This window comes from Anopheles coluzzii, chromosome 2, assembly GCF_943734685.1.
Source record: "Anopheles coluzzii chromosome 2, AcolN3, whole genome shotgun sequence".
NCBI lineage: Eukaryota > Metazoa > Arthropoda > Insecta > Diptera > Culicidae > Anopheles > Anopheles coluzzii.
This window is the reverse complement of record NC_064670.1, coordinates 13,036,507-13,054,557: the sequence shown is the minus strand read 5'-3', so window position 1 is coordinate 13,054,557 and position 18,051 is coordinate 13,036,507. Positions and strand designations below refer to the sequence as shown.

Below are 18,051 nucleotides of genomic sequence, written 5' to 3'. Positions count from 1 at the left end.
AGGTTTTCAAATACTTTTCATTTTAATATTTCAGCACATTATTCAATTCCGAAACATACGCATTTCTCACACACGGCTCCCGGCATAAGCCATTTGCATTTGACTATTTGACTAGAAAATAAATTAATCTTGCGCCGAAACGAGATTTTTTTTCGGTTTTGTTTTTCGGCACATCCGGCAGCTCGAAAGAATAACTTTTTCCCAACCTTTCCTTCTCTCTCCGTATCTCTCTGTTTAAAGTGTTGTAGAAAAAAATGAACGTTTTAAAATAAACCCCTCTACGCCTATCATACACCTGTACACACGAGGTAATTGAAGAGACAGAAACGAATACGAAACACACGAAACGGGTAAGCGCATGGGCTTACGCAAATCTTTGCTGCTCTGCGCATTCGCTACGCTGTTGCCTTTACCAATCCATCCGTCCAGCCTAACCGTATTTGCATTAAACTTATCCTAACTTCGGAAGCGGCGGCTCGTCCGCATTTGGAAGTGACATATGATTCTTGTGTTTCTTTTTGGCAAACATGTTTCCCACTATCGCTCTCTCTCTGTCTCTTTATAGCCGCTACATAATCATCGCTGTCGGGGACACATTATAGGTCGAATTGACTATTTAGTACACTAGACATAGGTAAAAACAACAAAGCAATAACTGGCCTCGTTCGATTACTGACTGGCTTATCGAGCGCGCGTTTCAGTGCGCTACAATCTTCCACTGTCCTCTCCTCTCAGTTGTAAATGCAACTAAATGCCTTCACTCGGTTTTGGTTTACGCTCTGTTTATCAACTCTTTCTCGCTTCTTCCCCGCTTTACCTTAAACCCCGCCAAACCTGTTTACTTACACACTAGTCAATTGTGTTGCTGATTTGAGGCAGGGGAAACATTGTGCTTTCTACGGCGTACTAGTTCCTTCTTTTTTTTGGCTACTTTCCGTGGTGCAAGTGAATCATCTTCGGCCAAGCGAGCATGTGTTCCCAGCAAAAGCCTAACTTTCTTTGCCAAACAAAGCCTTCCTAAAAAGGATGCCACCGGGCGGAGCTTCTCTTCTGTTTCTATAAATTTTGACTACTGAATAATTTATCCTTCAACCGATAAGCTATCAGTGTTAATTTATGGATGCTGCACATTCGCTGTTTTCTCCCGCCGACGGATTCCGACCACTCGCCCAACGCCCAGAAGAAAAAAAATCAACAAACTGGAACACACACGATGGTTCGACCGCCACCAAATCACAACTGTTGCGCACTGCCTGCTTGATCACAAAATGGTTCGACACACACACACACCTTCACGGTCCTTCTTTGGCTATGCCGCTTTCACGTCGATGCTCGCGCTGTGCCCTGCACACGCCCTACGACTTGTACGTCCGGATGACGTCGCGGATGACCGCGCGGCACAGTGGGCAGTGCCCACCGCCGATGCCGCGCCACTGCTTGATCGCACAGTCGTAGCACATGCACATGTGGCCGCACATGTACAGCACCGAGTCGATCGGCTTCTCGAAGCAGATCGTGCAGTCGACGCAGTTGGTCGAGCTGTAGATGCCGTTCGCGGCCAGGGCGGCGGTCGAGTAGTTGGCGGCATTGTTGTAGCTCGAGAGCGACTGTAGGGTGGAAAAAAAGAGCAAGAAAGACATCCTGTTAGCTGGGTCGTTCGGCGGAAGGCAAAAGGGGTGTTTGTGACGGACTTACCTCAGGGTATGGAGGAGGATTGTTGCTGGCGGCGTAATTGTTGCTGCTATTATTGCTAACCATCAGCTCGCTGGCCGTTCCGGTTGAGCCCGTGTGGGACGAGAGCGACAGTGTCGATAGTGGCACGGACAGGGTCGAGGCGGAGTTGGTCATACCGCGCGTCACAAGCGTCGCCTGGGGTACTTGCGACGATTGCTGCTGCTGCTGCTGCTGGGAGAGCACATCGGCCGGGGGCAGATTGACGACCAGCACCGTACCGCCCGGGTTGATTTGGATCATGTCGGAGCGCACGGCAGCGGTGGCGGCGGTTGCTGCCGTCGCCTGCTGCACCAGTGCACTGGTCGAGGTGGCACCGGCAAGTGTCCGGCAGCTGCTGGCCGACGATTCCGCCATCACCTGCTGCTCCTGCTGGTGCAGACTGCGCACCGATTGACTAGTGGCGGCCGCGGCAGCCAGCGACGAGTGGGACCGGGTCATGCTGTACATGCTGGAGGCGCACCCGGACGGTGCCGGCGGCGCCGGCATCGGCAGCGTGAACAGCCGCACACTCTGCGTCGATCCGTACACATCCAGAAAGGCCCACAGCTGCAGCGACTGGTCGATGTGCATGATGACGGACGGGGCGCCACCGTTCTTGCTGATCTGCACCTCGCCGTTCACGGTGACCGAGAAGCACAGCTCATCGCCCCGTACCAGCGTCGACGCTACGTCCTTGCTCACCACCCAGTACTCGGGCCGATCGAGCAGCATGTCGGAATCGTCTGGCAGATCGTTCAGCTGCAGGCTGGCCGGATCGCAGGACGTCAGCCCGAGCGCGAGCGACCCGACGAAGATCGAGTCCGTCTTCAGGATCTGAATGATCAGCCGTTCGCCGATCTTGACCGGGCGGGGCGAAAACACGTACCCCTGGCAGAACTCGGTATCGGCCCGCGTGGCCACGTACCGGTCGGCAGAGAACTTAATGTTGCGCCCGCGCACCGGATGGAACGGCAGCGGCAGCAGCCCCGGCGCCGGGCTGTGATAGCGCACCGAGGTGGACGGGCTGAGCGCACCGCACGTAACCGGACGCTCCTCCATCAGCTGATGGTTGTGCTGGTTGATGCTGAGCGATTCCAGCTGCGGCAGTCCGAGCTCGGGCTCCGTCGGTCGGCGCGCCGTCTGGCTTTGGGCGTGCGGAGGGCCGCCATGATGCTGCGGCTGGTGCTGGTGCTGCTGATGCTGCTGCTGCTGCGCCTGGAACATGTAGATGCGCGAGTCGAGAAACTCGATCGCGGTCGAGTTGCCGTACACGTCGATCACGGCCCACAGTGGGCCCCGCGCGTCCACGTCCGTGATGAACACGCCCTTCTCCTCGCCGTTGATGCCGAAGTGCACATCGCCGGACGGGGTGACGTAGTAGAACAGCACGTTGCCCCGGTAGCAGTAGCGCTCGTTCAGCGCCTTCGCCCAGAAGCCGGGCTTGTTCGTCAGGTCCGGGCAGGCGTACTTGGGCAGGTTGCCGCGCAGCGACGCCGGATCGTTGCAGGTGAAGCCGAACCGGATCACGCCGCTCCAGTTGTTCGAGATGTCCAGGAACTTGACGCACACGCGCTCGTTCACGCGCACCGGCCGGGCGCTGAACGTGATGCCCTTGCAGAACGACTCGTACCGCTTGGCGACGGTGCCCTCGCGCGAGATGCGTATGTTGTCGCCGTGCACGGTGTGAAACTGTAGCGGGGGCAGATTGTTCGGGCCCGGGCAGGATGATGCGCTTCTCGTTGCTGCGGGAGAAATAGAAAATGCAAAGATGATCGATCAGTAAACGAAGCCGCTTGAAGGATGATGGCGTACAGCTGTTTGATGTTAAAAATAAACACACACACACGAGCAAGGTAAATCTATTTTGCTCCCCCAATTTGAGCACAGTAGAGGAGACAAGGCAGGGTGACAAACACACACACGAGCCGGGACAGGTGTGCGTGCGGTACACGCTACCGTCACCGGAACCGGATGTCTATTAAATGGTAGAAAACGGAACGGACGGCTCCCGAAAACCCACAAAGCAAAATCGGAACGGAAGAGAGAAAAAGCGAGAGAGACCCCAAACAACAACAAAAAAGTGGAACGAATCCAAGTGAAAAGAGAAAATGTGCTAACTGGAGGAAAACGGAGAGAGCACACGAAAAAAAAAACACGCGCGCATAATCGGAAATGGAACTTCCGACCAGCAGCGGCGCGCGTACGTGCGTTCAGCGTAAGCGCCTCGGCGTCGGTCGGTTTCATTCATTCCCGACGTGCCACAACGTGCCACAAGGCGACATTACTCGACCCGGCAAACGGGCGACATCCGGCATTCCCGCTGCGATCGCACATCGTAACGGTGAGCAACACACGCACATGCGGCTGCTACTGCTGATGATGATGACGATGGTGATTACCCCTTTTGCTTTTCGGGCGGACAACAAATTGGTGCACTTGAGTGCACTTGAAATTACCATTTATTTCGTGCTCCACTCTTTGGCTGCTTCTTTCTTGCCCTTCCGACGTGGCTGCGTGGAGGAACGGGCCTGTCGTTTCGATCAATTAAAGCCGCTGTCGATCAACGGGAAGCAGTCCCGACCGACCGAGATGTGCGCTATACATTTAGTTTTGAGCGTTTCCTTCCGTTCCCTTCCGTTGCAGGCTCTGTGTGGCTGTGTGTGCGTGAGTAAGTGGTGGTTTTTTTTTTTTCGGGGTCCTTTTGTTGAAGATTTCTTAAAGGCAACACAACATCCCTCTTTCCGGCCGAAAAGCAGCTGCAACTAGCTTCGAGAACATCCTACAATCCTTCATACTAAAAGGACGGAGTAGGCAAAAAGGGGATTTTGCCGTTGTTGTTTCATCCCTCTACTCCCTCGATTTATTCCAGCGATTGTGAATTTCACAGGTCCTTGTGGTGTTATAAAACCATTCCCACTTACCCGGGCGAGCCAAAGTAAAATCCAACAGGATTTAGTTTTAATTATAAAACCCCCTCTCGGAAAACACCACATCTGGCCGGTGCTGGAACACAAGGGGACACACACACACTAAAAGCATCCTCCCTCGCACTTTGAACCGCAAAAATAACCACCCACACAGCAGCGGCGAATCAATACGCCTTCCCCCTTCACGTTGCATTATTCCATTTCACGCCCAAAACCTCCGGCAATCCCCGAAGGAAATTGTTCCCGAGAAAATGGCCAGATGGTACAATCTGGACGGCTTCTGGTGACGCTTCAAACAACAACAACAAAAAAAAGCAAGACAAGGACATCCGCATAGAAAACGAACCCGCTTGTATCGGGGTCGTCCTTTGCCGCTTTTGTCTTGCTGCGCAGGAGACGAACCTCCTTTCCCTCGTATGTGAGTGTGTGTGCGGCTGCCTAGGCCTATGCATAAGCGAAGAAAATGCAGAACATCCGATTCGTCTCACGTTTCGGGTGGGCCACACCGCACCAAAAACCAGATTCGCCGTGGACGGGCGGAAAGGACGAAAGAGCACTGTGCCCTGGTTTATGTATGGTTCCACAAGTAGTTGACAAACCTTCGTTCAATTTGTACCAAAAATAAGGGGAAAGAGAGCTTCATAAATAAGGTCGATACGTTGATCGGAGTAAAACGGAAAAAAACACACATACTGAATCCCAAGACAGTATGCCAGTCCCACGGCGACAAACACACACACACACACGTTAATGGCGACGGGAAATGCAATGCATTTTTTATGCTGCAATGCTTTGAAAAACAGTTCCACACACCGTGTGACAATTATGTGCAACATCGCCACCACCACCGTGCTGTACCCATCATCGAAAGCAAATGATAACACGGGGGTACATAAATCTAACGTCGCGACAAGGCCGTCGCGATCTTCAACCGGCTGGGCGCAACTGGTCGTCCCGCCGTCCCAGGAATTGAGACCGGAGACGGAATAATAATTGAACAGCGAGAGCGCGCATCCCGTGATCGCCGCTGGATGGGAAAGAAAGGCAAACCTGGCGCCAAATGTACCACAGCACCGGTGCGCGGTGTGCGTGCGTGTGGGAAACAAAAAGAAACGTAACGTGAAATAATGAACATTTTTGTAATGCCACACATCGCCTTGCATCTTGCCACCGCGGAAGATTGACGGCCGGTCCGGTTGGAAAAGTCTGCGGGCTGGAATTAATTACTACTGCGGCTGGGATTAAATCCAAACGGTTTGGCGGAATCACGGTCGAAAGATTGTGTAAAGTGTGATCGTGCTGGGGCCACGGCGCTATCCCCCATTGGAAGATGCATCACGTTCTACAGAAGAGGGAGAGAGTAGTGACTACGGGTACTGGTTACGGTAGTCGATTTTGTACCAAACAAACGAAACACCGCAGTGGAATATGGCGATTGGCGACTCACTCAACCCGAAACCGAGCAAAGCAAACGCTGACCAGAAGAATAGACCCACCACAAGACGTAGTACATCGAACGACGGTTACGGCACACTACCACCACTCATCATAATAATTTTTAAGACACACAAGCGACGAACTCTACCAAAGCTGCGAAGGGGTTCTTCATGGTAGTTTCCCTTCCGTTTTTAGCTAGAATCGGTTGCGGGAACAGGGTACATTTTCACCCCTCCTGCTAGTCCTTTCAACTGTGACGCAACTGCCCGGGGAAACAAGGGGAACAAGCGGTGCAGTGCAAAACGGAGGGAAAAGTTCGTTACAAACGGTTACGCGTCGGTTACGCTGAGGGATGGCTGATGAGAAAATGGTGCAGCTGCTGCTGCTGCCCGTCCAAGCTGCTCAACCAAGCAGGACGCGCAAGCCAGAGGAAACAACAACAAAAAAAGCAATCCCAACCGTCGCGTCGTAGCAAAAGCCTCAGCTCGCGAGTAAAATCAATGGGGAAGGATTCGTCGTAACGTCCTTTCCAAATTAATAGGCGAGCGTGCGTTATGTTGAAATGGAAATTGCTGTACTTTATGCTGTGTACTTGTATTGTAGCATACGATCATTGCTGCGTTACTAACCTAGTCCCATGCGTTTCTTGATCTTCTTCAGCACCTTCATCTTGTTCTTGATGGGTGAGAAGATTGTGTCGTTTTTCTTGTTCTGCTGTTGCTGCTGCTGCTGCTGTTGCTGCTGCTGTTGCTGGTGGTACTCGACGATAGCGGCACCGGAACTGGTCACGTTCAGTACACCCATATAGAGGCCTATATCGTCCACCCCTTAGCGAGGCGGCACACTGGTCGCGATCTACTACGGAATAGCCTGCACGGAAGCCTCAACGCGAAGCTCTGCTGGACCGTGGGGGTGGTGGCGGCGGTATGGTCTGTGTCTCACACACTGCTAAACACAAACCCCTGTGCACATAATCTTCCCTTTGCGCTGAATGTCTCGTGGCCGCTAAAGTCTTTCGTATTTATTTATGTTTTTTTTTTTCGTGAACGGAAAACACCAAAAACAAACACACGCAATAAAAAAAGCAAAGCCGAAAGCTAACACTTTTGGGGTGGTGGCCACCGAACGTACACACAAACACACGCGCGCGCGAACGCTTTCAAGGGGTGGGTGAGAAGTTGTGCGAAAATGCGAAATTGGCGATCGCGAAGAAGATCGCGAACTTTGGCTTCTCCTTTTTGGGGCCACGCTTTGAAGCCCACCACTTCCACTATCTCGCCCCTTCCTGCCAATGGGGCCCCGTTCGATTTCTCTCTCTCCCGCTCTCTCTCTCTCTCTTTCCTTGTGTTTGTGCGCCTTCCCTTTCACTTACGGCGCGCTCGAACCCGCTTTGCGCTACAACACACCGGGACCGGAATTTCGCGATCGTCACTGATTTTTCCCACGGTTTCAAACTCCGCACACACCGACACGAACCGCATACATACACACGGCGAGCGTCGTACGGCAAACCAACGCCAATACACAACGCCAGGCACGTACCGCGCAAAGAAGGAGGGGGTGCGTTTCTCTCCAGCCAAAGAGCGCGAGAGTCAGGTAAAACTCAACCCTTGAGGGATGCTCTTTGAAACTATCTTTTTTTTTTTGTTATTGCTACTAACACCGCTATGCGCACAACCGTTTTCGGGGATACTTTGTTGTGCAAACACAATTGAGAGCTTGTTTTAAAAAAAACGTTGCACTTTTAGGGTAGTGAAACACGCTTGTTAAAACACTTGTTCTGTGTGTACGTTTAAAAACTCTGCACTCTCTTTAGTTCACTTTAGTGATAAATGGATACTGCCGATCGGCACGTTTTGTGCAAAAAACACGATCGGTGTGGACGGATCGGATTACTGAGTCCTAAACAACGCAGACACTGGCCCTGCTAAAGACCACGGAAACACACAGACCGAGCAGGAGCGATATGTCCGTACCGGAGAACGGCGTGAGATGAAGTGACTGCTACGACGAGCACGACTTGCGTATGTCGACTCGCTGCTTCACGCGAGAGACCTTCCCTGCCTGCCTTCCCATCCCTTCTTGCCGTTCTTTTTCTCGCTCTAACTCACTCTCTCTCTCTCTCATTCATTCCCAACCCTTAGCTATGCACATTTTATGAGATCTTTCCCTGAAAAGCTTCTCGCAAACCCTCAGTGCCCGTGTAACAAGAGCGCACACAGCCGGCCATTCTCATCTCGCTCGCACCCACTTACACTCTCCTTTTCTCTCTCTCTTTCTCGCTCTGTTGTGCTCACGCTGAGCATAAAACCGACCTGCATGCACGCATGTACCGTGCCCGATGCGCTTGCGGAGGGCCCTTCGCTCATGTCGCCCCTGTCCCCGTCGCACCGCACAAGCGACGAACCCACCGACCGACCGACCGGCGTTCCATCTGCTCGCTTTCATTATGCTCTTTTGCCTCTCTGCGTGTGCAATGCTTTTACCTTTTGCACCCCCCTCGCGCACGCGCAGTCATAAAAACGATCGTTCTTCCATCCCGCTTCTTCCAGCTCCGATCCATGCTTCGATGGTTTGTGTGTGCGTTGTGTTGTGTCTTTCTAAAATTGTTTTATGTCGTTGCTTCCTTGCTTTCGTTTCCTCTGCCCCCGGTGAACCGTTCGGATTACCTTGCGCCTGGGTCTGGGTCTTGAATTCCACCACCTTTTGGGATCATCTCACGCCCCGCCAGAAGAAAGAGATGGCACCACAAACACACACACACACAGACGAAAGCTGGTTTGGGGGATTCCCTCGTTAGGCATCTTTCTATCTTCCTTTTTGGGGGTGGTAGTGCTGGTGGTTGGGCGCTTCACTACTACACAATCAACCAGACACCAGCGGGCAGTAAGGAGGGAAGACTGTAATAAGGTCTAGCCTTTCAGCTAGTTACTCATTCTAAACAGCGAAACACCAAAACACTCCCCCCAGCCGTCGCCCAGCCCCTGCCGTGTTCTCCATTGGTCGTTGATGATCGCGATCATGATCGAGCCTTCAAAGCTGGTTTCTTGGGCGGCGGGAGTGCTAGGAAAAAGGCACCACACAAACCCTCGATCGTTTCTCACATGAGGTGCAGTTTTTATGCCACAGTTTTGCTTTTTTTGTTGTTGTATTTTCGCTCCATCCCTTTCAGGTGATCTTTCTCCTGAGGGAGGCGGCAGAAAGTTCCCACGACGGCTCCAACTTCTTTTGTAAGGCCGAGCAGAGCGAGAAACCCGGCACACACGGGAAGAGCTTACACACTAACGGGAACGTTGCAGAAATTCACGGAACCTGGTTTAGTGCACATCACACACATCATTGCTTTGGGATTGGCGGTGTGTGTGTGTGTTGATTGAGTTTCGAGGCACACAGCGACGAGGCATGTGTATGACCTTTTCTTTTCTAATTGATTGCATCTTCAGCTGGGAAGACATTAGCGAACAAGCCGTTTGATAAAATGTAATCTAGTTCAGGGTTGCTTTAATGGGTGGTTTTGATGTCACCAAAAGAAGTACGAAGACCACCCAACTAATGCCCAGAAATGCTCAAAATTCTCATGCCCTCAACCCATTAACGAATTCCAAAGCGCATCTGACTCATCCTCTGCCGCTGTGTGAGGAACTCGGAACTGAGAAAAGATGTAATCGTTAATGTATCACTTCTCTCTACAATCAAGGTTCGTTCGTCTGTGTTCGACTCTGTCCCATCGCCTCCAAGCGCACGGGCCGTAATGTACGCAGCACTATCTCGCTATCTCCATGCAGTTCGGATCCTCAATCCCTACACACACACACACCGAGGCGGCCCGACCCAAAGCCCAAAGCCTCTTGGGCACTTCTAGCGAGTTCAAGAAGCCGTGTGAACATCGCCAGATCATGTATTTTTCATGTTGCTCCCATAAGGTGAACCCCGTTCCGTGACCGGAGCGAGCGACCGGACCATACACACTCTGTCTGGGGTCCGCGCGTACGAGACACATTTTACCTTCCACTCGCTTACGGTAGAGTGAAGCTTTCCCAAAAATTGAGTCGTTTTCCATGGACCCACGCGAGGCAACAGTTTCCCAGGGTCTGGTTAACCTTTGGCTACGGACGCGCTGCCGCCTGGCGGGATGAGCTAAACACTACGCAGCACACCTCTGTGTTTAAAGTTGCGTGTAAAAATTGTACGTGTGAGAAGCGAGCGGCTAGAGCAATCTTGTTGGATGATGTTAGCAAACAGTGGAAGATGATCTGCAGGAAAAACTAAAGCGCGCGCACAAACACACAGACACACAACACAGAAACTCAGCAACAAAGGAAGTAGTGGAAACACGACCCTGAGAAAGTCTTTCGCTTGATGGCGACCATTGGCGGCCGCGGCCGCGCAAAACGTAAAGGTCTAAGGTGATTTGAACGATCAGACTAACCCAGATATTGGAACTGGCGACTAGATGGGGAACAGGAAGACTTACCCTCCTACCTCGCATTTTTTTTGTTTGCTGTCTGTTTGGACTAGCAGCGGTGGCAAGAAGTGCAGCACATCGAATAACCGGACGTGGCATTTAATCGATTCCTCCGCTTTTCTGCCTCGTTCACAGCAACCGGGAGCAGCACAACGCTAATGGATCGTGTCTGTTTAGATCGCCGTTGCGCTGTTTCTTCGCTCGACTTTGCACTACTGTCTACCATCCCGTCTGTTTCAAACGATATCGACCTACGATCGATTCTACGCGATCAAGCGTTGATCCAACAACTTACCGCTGAATGACTCATTCCACGGGATGCGATAAATCGTCCCACACGGCGCTTCTCTTTCGCTCCAGAATCTTGATACGTTAAACTTCTTCTTCCACCTGTATCCCTGTGAGAATACACAGGCAGCCTGCTGATCGCTAGTAGCTCCAACTGATTTTAGTTCTTTTTTTCACGAACCACAAATTCCGGACGTTATTGCCGGGAGGGTTCCCACCAAACTTCGTCACCAGAGCACACCGATCGACATCTTCATCTAGACCGGTGATTGCCCAAACTTTTCCGAATCGCCGACAACTTCTACTATCGATGCTTCTGCAAAAGTGGCGCGTTCCCACGCTACGGCCGCGCGAGTGCGAGGACCTCTACCGTACACTTGCGCAAAAAGGGTATTAAACGCATCGTGGCTCCTCCGTGTGTCCTCTAGCGATGGGAAAAGGTGGTAATGGCAGGAAAAACAGAAAAAAACGCTACCCAACACCACTTTAACCGAGACTACGGGCTCTTTCTCTCTTGGCCGCACCATCGATTGGCGTAAACGAGCCCTTTTTGTCATAGGTAATGATGGAAAATTGACCCCATCATGCCATCTCGATTGACGAATGTGCCACGACGTCCCACGGCAGTGCTTGGAGCAGTGCTTGAAGAACAGCCACAACAGCAACAAAAACAGTAAATGAATGTCTTAGTTTTTGCTTACTTCTATTAAAGGAAGGAAGCAATAAAAACAGAACCTCGATTGAATAGGTGATTTATCTTGGGGATGTGAGTTGACTTCAATGAGGGGCAGGCTTATTTTTTCATGCAAGAGAGGCTCGATTAATTTTGCAATTACACTTAAGACTGGGTGAATTGTTGAATGGTACCTTAACGGAATTGGTTTTATGCAAGATAGATAAAGCTTTTCGAGCGACCAAAGTTGTCATACGTATGTTCGGACCTAAGGAGAATACTTTTGTACGGAACACATCAGTACGAAAACACAAATAATGGCACCGTACTCGGATCTAGTGGATTATACTTTGGACTACTCTCCCTCTTGAATGTTATAAAACCTTCATTAGAGCACTTAAAGCACACCTTTCACATCTTTCGGAGCCGAATTTTGACGCTCAAAGGGTAAGGCACATCGCCTCGAGCCTTCCCAATGCATTGCCCGCGATGCAAATGGACTGTGCATTCGACACCTAACGGAACTCTTCGCCTCCCTCTATTCTGCCGCCACTGTTGCGTTGAGTGCTTTCCAATCAAACGGGCGAACGCGGGCAAATATTGATTTTCCCATACCAGCTGCATATCTACAGCGCTGTTAACCCATCTCCAAAAGAAAGAAAAAAAAAGGTGTGACATACCGGTCGGGCAGACTACCGCACACACGTACGCCTACACTAAATTTAAACACATTTCACGTCACAACCGGCCAGAGATCCGAAATTCGATCCATACAGCGTTTAGCGGGGGGCTTGGCTTTATTAATGGGAAAGGGAGCCATTTTCGTTGTTGTTTCTTCTGTCCGTGGAGGTTATTTAAGAGAAATTAGACGACGGTAAAAGTGACACCAGTGATGGGGATGCATGTTCCCCGGGGGCGATCATCACTCAAATCTGGACAAGATCGGGCCGAAAACTCGATCTCCCCGTGCCTTCCTTCGCCTGGCCACTACTGCTGAGCACACTTTTACTGCTTTTCGTACAAGATTACACGTTCCAAGGCATCTCCACAGCATAGAAATTGACACTTCCGAACATCAAATCCCAAGGTGTGTCTGGCATAGGTGCCGACTTAGATGCCACAGACCTAAATGTCGCGTCTTCGCCTGGAGCCTACTTTCCCACGCGACCTTACGGCACTTCTATGTGTGTGTGGAGTGGCGGGGGTGAGATGCAGTGTGCATAACCAGTTGAACGGGATGGGGAATTATAAAACACTCTCGCGAAGGTGGATGGCCCATCACCATCATCATCACGGTCTCTTCCTGGAACGAACGTCACGCACGTTCCGGAATTCCATTCAACGCCAGGAATGCCAAGGCGAACCCATGAAAGTTCCTCCGAAAGGTGTGCGAAAGGGGAGAAGAGGCGATGGCGCATTGGAGATGGTGATCAATGAACACATAATTCTCCACCCGCAAGTGTGTACGTGTTTCGACGGCACAAAAGCAAACCCCCAAACGCATGGAGACCGACTCTGGCGGCCGAGCACATCCCCCCCGGACAACGACACACTCACCCAGACAGTGTTGATGGGCCGTATTTACCCTTTTCGGGAGAAGTGCCGACCATACTACCACCGTCAAGAGTCAATTGTCATACGCCCGCTAACTGCCGCGTAGGTTCATTAGGCGGATGGGTGGGAGATTTCATGTTTGCGGAAGGCTTTGCGCCCATTGCGCTGCTGCTGCTGGCTCACCCTTTTTTCGGTGGAACCTATTTACCGTCCCGTGCAGGGCCGCTCTCCTTCTCAATCATTATTCAATCGACCATCTTTCTAAATACCGTTTCGTTGAATGTTTTAATGCTGTTTTACGGACCTCCCTCCTCCACGTCCGAGCGCTTTCGCGATGAATGAAGATCCAGACGAGGTGTACACAAACGATCATGTGTTTCGCTTGCGATCGGCATGAGCCAACAAACCGTGAGATGAGATATCCAACGCTTTGCGCAAACTCTCAGCTAAGCAACTCTCAGCAAAACTACCCCTCTTTCGCCTTGGAGGCGCATCATTATTCGCGAGATTAACTCTCGCTCTTGCTCTGTTACTCTGTTTGGTCGATCCCTCTTTAAAAAAAACAAACACACACATAATACAGCACACAAGCCACAAGCACGATCGCCCGACACACAGCACCGATTCGAGCCGAATGTTACGCTCAATCATAAGCAGGCGCGACCAGTCCCAGCGTAACAAACACACCAATAAACGGCACGGGTTAGTGTGTAAATCTGTAATGCGCATCGGTTCCGTAACGGCGGTCCAAATCTTTCGACTCGTCCAAAGTCCGGGCCCGCTAATGCGAGAAAGCCAATCAATTAAAAACGGCCCGAAGATCACCCCAGCACGAGCCGTGTGCCGTTTATGGAGCTGCTGGTTAGGTAGGTGGGCCTATAACGCGACAACCTTTCACTGTGGCATCATTCTTTTGAAACAATTTTGAACAAACAAGGAGAATAACCATGCTGTGGTTTGTTGGTCGTTGCCGAAGAATCCCAATGAATGGAATTACGATATGCGATACGCCATTCTCGAATATCTCTCTCAAGCTCTCTCGATATTGTACCGATTTTCTCGTTGTCTTAGTGTGTTTTCTTCCAACCATCTCGTTCGCTTCCTCCCTGTCTAACGCTCGCGAGAATACAAACCGTGACTGAAGCAATTCGCGATGATTCACCCAGGGATGTAGCTAGCCCCATCGAGCTTGAATGGGGATCCGGAAAGGGGCAGGCTATGAGAGGCCAAGGTTCGAATGCAGGTTCGGAGAGCAAATCAAGTTTCATCGTGATCACCCTGGAGAACGGTACGTCACGGAGCAGAATGACCGCAGCAATTCCATTCGCGGCAGGCATAACCAAGCATATCTTGGCTACAGAGATGACGCTATACGGTGTTGTGCAGTAATATTGAGACAACTCAACGCGTTTTTATTTTTCTTGTTGGATCAATTTTCGTAGTATCTATCTACCTGAAATGAGGCGCGCAATCAGGGGAAGTTGATCTAGAATTTAAAGGGATTTTAGAGACATCTAAGAAAACATATCTATATCTCGCGCAAGCTATCCTGCTGCGTAAACGAACCGCAAATCGTTCTCGAACCGCCACTAATGATCGCGTAGCGCAAACAGCGTGACAACGGTTTTAACGATTGAGTCATTATTGATTCGTTCTCTGTTCGGTTTATGTCTTTAAGCCTTGCTCCTCAACCCACCCGGAGGTCGTTGCGCCTGCTAGAGACGATAAATTTTTCTCTCTGATGAAGTGATTGATTCTGTGTCTTTGGGTAAAGATACACATGCTGGGACGATGATTGTTGATGGAGGAACGATCCCACCTACCTAACAGCCCGTAACACGACCTGTAACAGACCTGTTACATCTCTCAATAGCATTCCCGTCGTTCACACGGCGATATGTGTGAGAACAAACGATCGCCAGTGAAGGTATCGTTTTTATTATTTATCAAATGCAACGGTTCCATGCTGATGCACCTCACTGGAATGCCGAGACTGTCGGATTGCCAGAGCCATCCCAAAAGGAAGACTTAGCAAAGATCTCGCTTTGTTCAAAATGAAATTACACATACTCACACACACCCCTTAGGGGGGGCAGGATTGGCAAATGAGAATGGAATTGGGTGGCGTTACCACATCACACGCCTGGTGTGGGAACCTCCACGACCTACCGATTCTAAACCATCACCCTCCCAGAAATGCACTGCAACTGCGTCGTCTGCGGCAACGCCCGCAAGCAGTGTAAGTGCAGAAATCGTTTCCGCCGTCGCAAGGTCTCGTGTGGCCCCGTAGGTGGAACAGCACGAACGAAAAAGAAAAGCAACCCCAAAACGAGACAGAATGGCAGTGAGCGAAACATGTAAACATACTCGGAATCCTCCCTGCCGGCAAAGCGACTTCTTGTCCCGCTCACCGGCCATTACACAGTCACCCGCGGGCCCGCCAGTTTGGCATGGCGGAGACGTGCAATGGATAAAATTATACCTTTCAGCCGTTGGCTCAGGGTAGACTGGCGGCCAAAAAGGCCAAGGGTAGGTGAGAGAGCGAGAGAGAGAGCAAGAGAGACCCGCTAAATCTTCCACCCACCCCATTACCCCGTTTAGACGAGGACAGAGAGAAGGGTGGAGGTGCTAACGCTCCTGGGAAGACCCGCGTACGGTCCGTGCTTCCAGTAGCGTGGAGCCTCAAGCATGGGAAAATATTTTAATGGACGCATCGGGTGGACGACCTGATGAGACGGAGCGCGGTTGGTCGGTGGAAGGGGGGGAGAGAGAAGTCCGCGTAAGCACATGATTGATTTTTCGTTCACTGTCACCACACCGTACACACCCGGGTCCACCCGTCTTTGTCGTAGACCTTCCTGTTTTACGTCGCAACGGCTCAACGAAGCTGTTTCGTTGGCATTAAACTAGAGCCTAACCGAGTGACTGGAGTTATGGCCACAGCAGCCCCTCGAAGGTGAAGGTGTTTGGAAGGCGTTTGAGACTTCAAAGCGACACACTAACTGAATCGTTTTACGAGCGTACCAAACGGTGTCTCTTCCTTTTAACCGTTTAACTGGCCCGCGATGGCTTCTAGGCATGTTCGCTCGTGCTGAGATTGATGGTTGCAACTGCGCTGTACAAGTCTTAGGTAAGTCTTAGGAGAATAACTTAGGTTTAGCTCATCTCGAGAATTGAAAATGAAGAGCTAATATCAGGCAAATGTTCGGAGACCTGCTTTGAGGATATCTAGGATTATTGTTGATATTTAAAAAACGATGCACCTTTCAATAATTTTAAGTTTTTGGTGGATACCAAAAGACCCAAGTTTTGGAGGTAAAACACTTTTAAAAAATTAGTTGGATCTTAAAGATCAGGCCACCAACCAATATTTGTACAGGTCTTCTGCACGTCTTCTCCTACTTCAAGCATTTCAGCTAAACGTCAAATCGGGAATAGTTAACCCATTGGGACACAAAATTGTGCTTCCAAAGTACCAGATACAGATCTTGATCCATTTCTAACACAGCTCAACTCGAGTCTCTTCATACGTTTGCGGTTGCGTGTCGGTGAAATATGTCCCAATGTGATGTCGATGTCTCGTTACTAAAATTCGCAAAAGAAACAGAGCGAATCGTGAGAGTGGCCACGCTCTCACCGCGTCTAGCGTTAGAGCATTTAGCGGCCGATGCACGTCACGATGACATCAAAACTTGCCATCAACTAAATAAGAGGGACACCAGCAACGAAATCCTGCTCCGTTGCTTCTTCCCAAACCGTCTGAAGAAACAAAGTGCTTGTGTGTGAGTATGGTGCAGCACGACGCAGCAAAATAAAAACGCCACAAGACACCAAAGTGTATGCGCACCATTACGTAAGAGACGCCACGGTTCCCACGCGATTCGCATTTGCGGTCGCACCAAAAAAAAAACACCCCACACGGCCTCTTTGCCGTGGTTTCGCTTCCCGCTTTGGTTCGTGATGATGATGCCAATGGAGATCGGCCCCACCAGCAGTCGCATAATAAGTGGCTCTAGCGTGGCACGCAGCACCACCAACTCTTCCTATTGCCGCTTCTTTCGGGACGTTCTTGGGCCACACCGCGTGACTGCAGCAAACGGGAGGGCGGCACAGTAACACAGTACACCATGCCGTTAAGCCTTCTCACTCGGTTTGATTGGTGAAATTGGTTTTCATTACCTGTCAATTAAGTTTCTTCGGGTTCGTGTCGAAGGTCTCTTGCTCGCCCGGGGAGCATCATTTTCGGGGAAAACGCCAGCGCACTTACCTTCCACCGCATCCACGGCACTGCGGAGGCTCCATTAGGGCTCCAGTATGCTCCGCTAGGTGGAGCGTTTCTTCGCAACGATTTGACAGTTGCGGCATACGTTTGGGGCATGGAAAGGGGAGCACCAAGGTGGAGTGTAAGCGATTTGATTAATAATGCTCTCAGTGCGGGCTGGTTTTAGGCTGCTGCTGCTGCTGCTAGAAGCCTGCCATGATGTTTGACAGCGCTCTAACGGATGGATGTATGAGAACGAATCATACTGATCACAGCTTAATCGGTCGGATAATTAGCAATTTAGGCCGTTCCTGTGTTTAAGCGGGCAATCGTGCAGTCGTCGAAAACGGAAGGCAAGGGTAGCATTCGCTTCCGCGGTTCTGCTCCACCCAGGCCCAGCCAAGCTGACGATCACGATGACGAGAAAAGTGCCGTGGGAACGCGTACCGTGCCGTCATGATGGGCAGAATAAATCCAAGACACCCGCAAGAAGGGATGTTTCCATTTAACGTTCCACTGCTTTTAATTTCATCAAAGTTTCAAAGCGTCGTGTAGGCGCTTCTAGGCTACTTTCACTCACCCCACGCTGGAAGCCGATGAACCATCAGATTTGGTGCGAGATTTTACGATTATTTTCGCACAGCACATCTTCATCGAAGGTGTGAGAGAGGAGAGAGTAACACACAACAACAACAAAAACGCAGCTCGTTAACGAAAGGCTTCGCTTCTTTTT

The 18,051-nt window shown here is 50.8% G+C and overlaps 1 protein-coding gene across 2 annotated transcripts in view; it reads right to left on the bottom strand.

Annotated features, from left to right (window-relative positions):
* Positions 1–871: 871 nt before the first annotated feature.
* The window catches only part of LOC120953971 (protein neuralized), a 35,545-nt gene continuing 18,365 nt past the window's right edge, over positions 872–18,051 (bottom strand). The window contains exons 1-3 of one of the 2 annotated variants that reach the window (XM_040374434.2): positions 6,707–9,824; positions 1,696–3,455; positions 872–1,607 (exon numbers count right to left, since the gene is read on the bottom strand). In XM_040374434.2, the coding sequence (XP_040230368.2) occupies positions 1,356–1,607; positions 1,696–3,455; positions 6,707–6,881 (2,187 nt within the window). In that variant the 5' untranslated portion in view covers positions 6,882–9,824 and the 3' untranslated portion in view covers positions 872–1,355. Of the gene's footprint in view, positions 1,608–1,695; positions 3,456–6,706; positions 9,825–18,051 lie in introns of those variants that run through there. The other variant, XM_040374435.2, reaches the window with a different exon arrangement.